The 8,938-nt window shown below is 47.7% G+C and overlaps 1 protein-coding gene across 2 annotated transcripts in view; it reads left to right on the top strand.

Annotated features, from left to right (window-relative positions):
- The first annotated feature begins 8,044 nt into the window (after positions 1 to 8,044).
- The window catches only part of DHX15 (DEAH-box helicase 15), a 67,302-nt gene continuing 66,408 nt past the window's right edge, over positions 8,045 to 8,938 (top strand). Inside the window, exon 1 of one of the 2 annotated variants that reach the window (XR_007245583.1) lies at positions 8,045 to 8,200. Coding sequence is in view for 1 of the 2 variants with exons in the window: in XM_048509020.1 (XP_048364977.1) it covers positions 8,130 to 8,200 (71 nt within the window). In the remaining variant the exon portion in view is untranslated. The remainder of the gene's footprint in view (positions 8,201 to 8,938) is intronic. The other variant, XM_048509020.1, reaches the window with a different exon arrangement.

The following is an 8,938-nucleotide window of genomic DNA, read 5'->3' as shown; positions in this document are numbered from 1 at the left end:
GAAGCAGTCTAGAAGGAGGTGCACCGGTGTGCGTGGCAGCCTGCGCCTGTGTGCATTCGTTTCCTGCCCAAGGACCGGTGCAGCGGCTGCGTCCTTGCCACAGCCCCGCCCAGGAATGCCCGGCCCCTGCAATGCCCCGCCCAGCCCCATTGGCGCTATGCCACAGTTTGAATCCCGCCACCATGGGAACCTGTTACTAAAATTTTTGGATCCCACCACTGCTCCAAAATATATCTCACTTAAGTGATCTTATGTGGCAACACCCCATTTTGCACAGCATAGTAAATACATACCTCGTGGCAATGCACAATAGCAGGACAGTATTCAGTATGGTTGTAGCGCTCATTCACACAGGAGTCTAACAAGCTTATCCAGTTCGCTGTGTGAGCCGAATATATCCACTGAAGTGCACCCATTATCCTTAGGAAATACGGTTGTCAAGCTTCGAATTGGGAAATATGTGAAGATTTCGGGATGGGGGGGAGCCTGAGGTGGGTGGAGTTTGGTGACAGCTTTGATTTCAATGGAGTTTGATTTCAATGGGGTATAATGCTATAGAGTCCACCTTCCAAAGCAGCTGTTTTCTTCAGGTGAACTGGTCTCTGTTGCTTGGAGATCCAGCCACCACCCAGAGGCAGAAGCGTAGCTGGGCAGGAGTGCGCCCGGGGCACACTCCGTGTTTTCTGCCCCCCTGTGGCCCCTCCTACTCTCCCTGCATCCCCAGCTTTCTGCTGGCTGAAAACGGACCAGGCTGGTGGGGCGGAGCCAGGTCTGGCGAGGTGGGGTGGGGTGGGGTGGAGTGAGGGGGAAGGGGGCAGCAGTGGGGTGATTTTCGCCCCAGGATGCGCCCGGTGCAATGTGCACCCCCTGTTCCCTTGTAGCTCCGCTACTGCCCAGAGGCAGGTAACCTTACCAATAAACCACAGCGGTTCTGTGGCAGAGGCTCCCAATGACGGCAGCCATGTTGAGTGTCTCCGCTCCAGGTTTCTTCTGCAGAGGTCTAGAGGGCTGAATATTCGCAGACAGCTTTGCAGACAGATTCTAGCAAGCCCGCAAGGCTGGTTTCTCCTTCCAAATGTTCCGCTCTTGCCAGGATCAGCTAATTATTTTCTCCATCCTCATCAGAAAGGTATGGACTAGCCTCAAGTTCTTTTGGCTTCATTAACCTAGCAGGTGTTGCTTTTTTAAAAAATTGGGTCACCTATGTGGCATTGCATCCCTCCAACAATGTACACGCTGTTGTTACAGCCTGAGAAAGGAGCTGAAGAATAATTTCTACAAAGCCCAGTGCGTGCTTAGCATGCCGACAGGCTTAACATCGTGGGTCTGAAGCGCATTCAAATGGAAATGGCTTGACCGGCTTGCCTCGTGGGCTGTGGTGTGACTTCCTCAGTGGCAGTAGGATAACCCCACAGTCTGTGGCGCACAGCCAGGTTGAAACTCCTTTCCTCCTCTCAGGCAAAGTCCACCTCAGGCAAAGGCACCAGGGAGCGAACGTGTATTGGTGGTTAAGGTGTTGAATTAAGACCTGGGAAGCCCAGTTCAAATCCCCACTTGTGCCGCAGAAACTTGCTGGGCGACCTCGGCCCAGTCAGACACTCTTAGCCTTCAGCCTGGCAAGATTTGGTTGAGAGACCTTTCAGGAACGACAGGTTCAGGATGTGGCAAGTCACCTCCTAAATGTCTCTTGCCCAAAAACCCCCGTGGGATCACTATAAGTCAGCTGTGACTTGATGGGAAAAGTAGTAGTTCGCAGGCCAGGACTGAGGATATTTGGGGGGGGGGTGAAGCCTTAGGAGGGTGGGGATTGGGGAAGGGAGGGACTTCAGTGCAGAGGTGGGATCCAGCAGGTTCTCACCAGTTCCCGAGAGTGGGTTACTAATTATTTGTGTGTGCCGAGAGGGGGTTACTCATCGGGTCTGCTTTTCCGTTAGAAATTCCGTTAGGTCCAAAAATCATAAAAGTCCTGTTGTTTCCTATGTGGCTGGTTAGCGAAGGTAGAAAACGGGATAATTCTCCCTGTTGGGCTGTTTTAAAAACATGTTTTAGAAAGATGGTAAAGTTCCTTGTTTAAGGAAAGTATATTTCTTTTGATTTCTAGAAACAAAATTAAGTATGTGAAAGTATTAAGTATTTGACAGGCAGTCAATTAGAGAAGTAGTTGTTTCTGTTGGCAGTAGACGATAGGACTTGCTATAATGAGTTTAAATTATGGACAGAAAGATACCAGCTGGAAATCAGGAACTTTTTTTTACAGTAAGAGTTTTTTACAGTAACAGAGAAATTATTTATGCCTCGCCCCCGGAATGCCTGGCCACGCCCCCGTCGTGCCCCGCCCAGCCGCATTGGCGCTACGCCACTGTTTGAATCCCACCACCATGGGAACCTGTTACTAAAATTTTTGGATCCCACCACTGCTGCAGTGGGATATAATGCCATAGAGTCCACCTCCCAAAGCAGCCATTTTCTCCAGGGGAACTAATCTTTGTCGTCTGGAGATCAGTTGTAATAGTGGGAGATCTCCAGGCACTGCCTGGAGGTTGGCAACCCTGTTGCAGTTCTAATGGGGACTCTCAAGGGTTCTCAGTCCCACTGGCGACTGACAAGAGGGTTGAGGGCAGGGTCACGGGGGAACATGTGATGTCCACTGTGCCCCTACATCCATTCTAGGGAAAACTCAGAAATGACCTAGGGTAGCTCTGGGAATTGTTGGAAATTCTATGGTTTTACCATTGATTTTCCAGCAATTCCTAGAGTAAACCTACATCACTTCTATGTTTTTCTCAGCTGACACAGCTGAGATTTCTTTCTCATAGTATTGCTCAGAGCACCAGCGGGCAACTATTTTTATTTTATCTTATCAAGTTTGTTCTCCCACCCTTTCCCTGCCAGAGCCGGATGAAGGGTGGCTAACATGCATAATAATACCACACAATTCCAAAAATAACAGATAAAAACATTAAAACTACAATAATCCAGCACTACACTTTCTAAAGATAGTTACAATTAAGTCCTTTTGATACCCTTACCAGGGCCCTAAATGACCCAAAATTCCACTCCCACGCACCAGAAATAAATTTAACAGATTTGAGCAGGGGGAGAAAGAGGACAGACTGGAAGGCCAGCAAGGTGGAACAAAACAGTAACTTGCTCAACAAAAGGCCTTGGGGAACATCTCTGCTTTACAGGCCTTGCAGAACTGACCAAAACCCCACAGGGCCCTGATGTCCTCTGGTAGAGAGTTCTGAAAGGGGAAACATCAGTTTTAAGTAGGATCCACTAATTTTTTCCTTCTTTTATAGGATCCCAACCAGAGTAGGCAGGGAAGTTTAGAGACTGGGTTGCTGGATCGGTTAAGATCAGCTGGTTATCATTCTGTGGTAAAATAGCTTTGCTGATCTTAACCTTATGCAGAAAAAATGAAATGCACAGATACAGAATGGAAGACACGTGGCTTGACAACAATACATGTGAAAGGGATCTGGGAGTCTTGTAGACCGCAACCTGAACATGAGTCAGCAGTGTGATGCGGCAGTCAAGAAAGCCAATGCAATTCTGCATCAACAGGAGTATAGTGTCTCGACCAGTGATTCCCAAAGTGGGTGCTACCGCCCCCTGGTGGGTGCTGCAGCGATCCAGGGCGGCGGTGATGGCCACAGGTAAAAACATTAATACATATATCTTTCTGTTTAATTGCTATTAAAATTTTTAAAAATTAATTTCCAGGGGGCGCTGAGTAATATTTTTTCTGGAAAGGGGGCGGTACGCCAAAAAAGTTTGGGAACCACTGGTCTAGACTGAGGGACATAACAGTACTTCTGTATTCTGCACTGGTCAGACCTCAGCTGGAATACTGTGTCCAGTTTTGGGCACCACAGTTCAAGAAGGAAATTGACAAGCTGGAACTGGTCCAGAGGAAGGTGACCAAAATGGTAAAATATCTGGAATCCATGACCTACAAGGAGCAGCTTAGGGACCTGGGTGTGTTTGGTCTGGAGAAGAGAAGGCTAAGGGGTGACATGATCGCCATGTTTCAATATTTGAAGGGATTTCCTGTTGAAGATGGAGAAAGCTTGATTTTCTGCTGCTCCAGAAACTAGAACAAGGATTCAAAGTACAGGAAAACAAATTCCACTTAAACATTAGGAAGAACTTCCTGACAGCCAGGGCTGTTCAACAGTGGAATATGCTGCCTCGGAGTGTGGTGGAGTCTCCTTCTTTGGAGGTTTTTAGACAGAGGCTGGATGGCCATCTGTCAAGGGTGCTTTGATTGCGTCTTCCTGCATGGCAGGGAGTTGGACTTGATGGCCCTTGTGGTCTCGTCCAACTCTATGATTCTATTCTATGATTCTACCTTTCCCTCACAGAGAACAATTGAATCTTAATTTACTTACTTTGTTACATTACAAACAACACAAAGTAACTCTTTTCATATTTACAGTTTACAGTTTCAGGTTTCAAGCTTCAAGCAGAACAATAAACCGTGTCTGGTCTGACAGAAAAAACACCCACACACAGTGAGAGATCTTAGTTCAACTGTCATAATTGACGTAACTGCTGCAGATAACATGTTCACTCTGAAAATTCTCCATTATGCAGGGCAATGTTTATGCTAGAATGAAAAACCCAGCAAGTTCCACCAGGCCAGAGCCAGGCCCCAAAATGCCTTGGCTCTGGTTGAGGCTAGCCAGATATCTTTGGGGTCAGGGACTACCAGCAGAGGAACCAGAGGAACAAAGCGCCCTCTGGGGGCAATATTGGGCTGCTGGTGGGGGGTCTGGCAGTCCTATATAACCTACCTATATTCAAACATTGCATTGGAGTCACATGATGCGTGTTGTAGATTCAGCTCTAAGCTGTCAGCTGGAAACCTGCAGTTTAAAATGGAACCCAAGCCTGGCCTCAGCCTCAAACAAGTCCTGTGTGTTTCCAATCTCCATGTGGTGATTGGGGCAGGCTGGCCCCACTTGCTGATGTTCAACTGTGCCTCTGCCCCATTGGGGTGAGGGCACAGCTGTTGTGTGTGGGGGTGGGGCGAAGGACCAAGGGTGAGTCCTGAGCACCGTTTTAGGTCGGTATGTCCCTGATGGGATGTAACCATGATAAGGAAGAACAACCCCTTCCTTCCTTCCTTCCTTCCTTCCTTCCTTCCTTCCTTCCTTCCTTCCTTCCTTCCTTCCTTCCTTCCTTCCTTCCTTCCTTCCTTCCTTCCTTCCTTCCTTCCTTCCTTCCTTCCTTCCTTCCTTCCTTCCTTCCTTCCTTCCTTCCTTCCTTCCTTCCTTCCTTCCTTCCTTCCTTCCTTTTGTGTAAGCACTTTAGCATGAGTGAGCAGTTATATAATTTCCAGCCCAATTTGATCTTCAGTAACTCACGATAGTTACTGCATCTCCCCAATTACATGCAGCAATTACTCTTAGTACTCTTTTCAATTGCCCTACCAGCTCAGTATTCTAGCCCTGATGCATTCACTCCCAGCAATATGAAATTGACAAAGGTGATCTAACCATCAATTTGTATCTCTGCCTGAACATTAAGAATGCAAGTTCTATGTAAAATTGACAAAGTTGATCCAGTTCACCCTGCTTCTTTATGTATCTCTGCCTCAATGTTACATACCTAGTTTGATATCACAAAGACGTGTGTGTATGTATGAGAGAGAGATGAATAATTTGTTTAGCCCAGCAATCCTGTGTTTTTTCCTTTCATTTGTTTGTTTTGAGGGGGCTGTTTGCGAAGCTTTGGCAACACAAATATGCGCACATTGCAGCTTCACTAGACAGCCCCCTTGAAACAAAAAAGGGGAAAAACTTTTAATTTTTATTTTAGACAATATATCACATCCAATTTGGTTTTGTTAATTTTTCTAAGTAGCTGCTGTCCAACAGGTAGGTTCATGTCCCAGAACGGTTCTGAAGCAAAATGCTGCATGACCTTTTCAATTTTCATTTTTGCCTTTGGTCCATTTTATATCATATATCACACAGAAGTATACAACCTGATAGGCACAGGGCAAGGCCCTGTCCACAGAGCAAAAGCTCTGACTGGTTACAAAAATAACCATCCAAAAGCTTCTTCAGTGTTCAGAGATGTATTGTTTTCTTTCAATTCTGCGCAGAAGAGGGAACTCTCCTCTGTTAGCAACAGGGAGGAGGTTCAAGGGGCTGTTGCTTGCGTAACATAATTTATACCCTCTTACAAACATCCCTCCTTGTCTTCTGACCATCGGTTTGAGTCAAGAAGACGTACAGACCTGGTCATCTCATCCCACCTTTTACCACACCCTGCCCATTCCCATATTTGGTGAAACTTAAGTCAAAAACACCTTGCGTAAAAGGTGTCTATAACAACTACTGGTTTCTATTTTACCTTTACTTGTATTTGTGAGCTTCTGCTAATTCCTTATCTCCTTGGTGGGGCCCTGTTTTCCCAAACCACCTGAAAAACTCCGTGTCAGGCTGCCCCATGAGTTTCGTTTCTTCCAACTAAGCTTCTGAAGTGCTTGGTGCCCAGTGAATTACTCTCATATAACTGGTATGATTAAATACAATGGCTTAAAACATCATAAACTATATGTCCATATCAAACCTAGTGTAAATAAAAAAAAGAAACCGCGTTGTGGGGCCAGAGCCGCTTCTCTGGTCCTACACAGCTGGGTTAGTTTTAAGAAAAACTAAGTTAGAAATAAAAGCAAGGCATCTGATATTAGGAAAACAAACTGACAGTTTACTGGACAGCATTTAGCAGAATATAGCAAGTTACAGAATGTGAACACTCCCCAGTGCCCTTGAGTGATAGACCCAGAATTCAGAATGTTACAGAATACAGATAAGTTACAGAAAGTGACCTCTCCCGAAGGAGGCACGCCCCAATACAACGTTTAGAATGTTACAGGAGGTTGCCCTCTCCTGGGTGGCTCTCGAAGGAGGCACGGCCAGTAGAGGAAGACCTTAGTTTTTTGTAGATTCAAAGACGTCACACAGTCCATCCCCTTACTCTACGTATTACGATTCATATGTGTTCAAACTCCATTGGTCAGATCTGTCTTCTGGTCACAAATAAAGACAGCCTATATTTCTACGTATATTCTGTTACTCAAACACTACATGCTGTTAGTTTATGGCCTCTACGCATATACAAAGGATAGTAATAAAAGCTAGCTCACTGTCTTCAAGAAAAACCCGTTCTCTGAGTTTGGCTCTCAGAGAGAGAGCTATGTCCTCAAGGTATGCAGGACATTCTTTTGGATCATAAAACCTCTCTGTTCAATTCCCCAGCATGAAATGTTAAAACATGATTCTAACACTTATACAATGATTCTAAGACAATAGAATTATAGTAAAATACAAGTACAGGTGAATTACTCATTATCCTTTATGTGTTCATCTAACTATATAGAAAAACCACTTTGTAATTTAACTAATCACATTGGTTTAGCTAGTTCTAACCCAAAAACCCAACCAAGAAAACAAGGTAATAAAATTGCATCTTGTCTTCTGTCACGTAGGCCCTCAGTGCCAAGATACTAAAGATGTTATCTTGCTGGCCTGCATATTCACTGAGAAACCTGGTGACATTCCTTTGACCTGTTGCTAAAACATGCAGGCTTGCTGGTCTCCTACACAGAGAAACCATTTTGATTCTTAGCTTCTTTGGTTCTATAACTTTCATGTTTCTTGATTAAACAATTTTAATACACATTCTGGCCTGTCTCCACAGCGTCAAGTTCATACAGGCTTAAGAAAAAAAACAGTTTAATCGAAGTTCTTCAGTAACAGATCAAACCTCATCGAAAGCGCTTATTAGACTTCTCGTGTGCAAAAAAATAAAAATAAAAATAAAACGAGAGGTGGAAAAGGAGGGAACTGCTCAAGCCCTGTCGGTTTTTGCTCTCCTTTCCCTTTGGCGCCTTTCCCGCTCTCAACCGGGGGAGGAACCATTCCTCTCAACGGAACGGAAGCGCCAGGGGCTCCAGTTCCTGCCCGGACTTTGATGCCGCCGGACCCTTTCTTCCGCTCCCGGCCGGGCGAGCGCTCCTCGCGGCCGCCGCTTCCTTCCTGCCGCCATTTTAGCTGCTGCGCCCCTCGCCGCGGCCTCCTCCTCCTCGCGCGGCCGCCGCCGCCGCCACCATCATGTCCAAGCGCCACCGCCTCGACCTGGGCGACGACTACGCCTCCAACAAGAAGCGCGTCGCCGCCGACGGGTAAGGGAAGCCGGCGGCGGCGGCGGCGGGGGGGGAGGCGGCGCCGTCCTTCTCGCCCTCCCCCCATCCCCCCCCCCCCACCCGGCCCTTCATAGTTGGGCCCGCTCCTCTGTGCTCTGGTCTTAGCCTTCAGCAGGCCGCGCCTCACGGACAGACCGGCGGGGCGGGGCGGGGCGGGGCGGGGCGGGGCAGCGAGACTTCCCTGGCGCGGGCTGAGTCGCCCCCCCCCCCCCCGGCCGCGCAGCCTCCTCAGGCCTGCCTGCCTGCCCGCCCGCCGCCCGCCTGGCGCCTCCTCCGCCAAAGCAGGCGCCTCTTTGTTTGGGGCCGCCGCTTGGCTTGGCTGAGGCAGCTCCGCGGAAGCAGAAAGAAACTCGCCTGCTCTGAGGTTTGGGCTGGGAAGATGGTCGCCCCTGGTGCCAGCGTCGCCTGTCCCCTTGGGAGTCCCGGTCGTTGGGAGGCGACGCTGACCTTGTCCGCCTTCTGGTCTCCCTTTGCCCAGTCTTAGGGCACTCTAACGGATCTCTTACTACTATTACTACTGCTACCACCACCCTTACTACTACTATGGTCTCCACCTTCTGGTCTCCCTTTGCCCAGCCTTAGGAGACCCTAACCAATCTCTTACTACCACCACCACCAAGACTACTACTGTGGTATACTAATCTTGTCCACCTTCTGTTCTCCCTTTTCCCAGTTTTATGACACCCTAATAGACCCCTTACTACTACTAGTGCTGCT

This window comes from Sphaerodactylus townsendi, linkage group LG10 (assembly GCF_021028975.2).
Source record: "Sphaerodactylus townsendi isolate TG3544 linkage group LG10, MPM_Stown_v2.3, whole genome shotgun sequence".
Classification (NCBI taxonomy): Eukaryota; Metazoa; Chordata; class Lepidosauria; order Squamata; family Sphaerodactylidae; genus Sphaerodactylus; species Sphaerodactylus townsendi.
The sequence above is the reverse complement of the archived record's forward strand: the minus strand, read 5'-3'. Positions and strand labels throughout refer to the sequence as shown.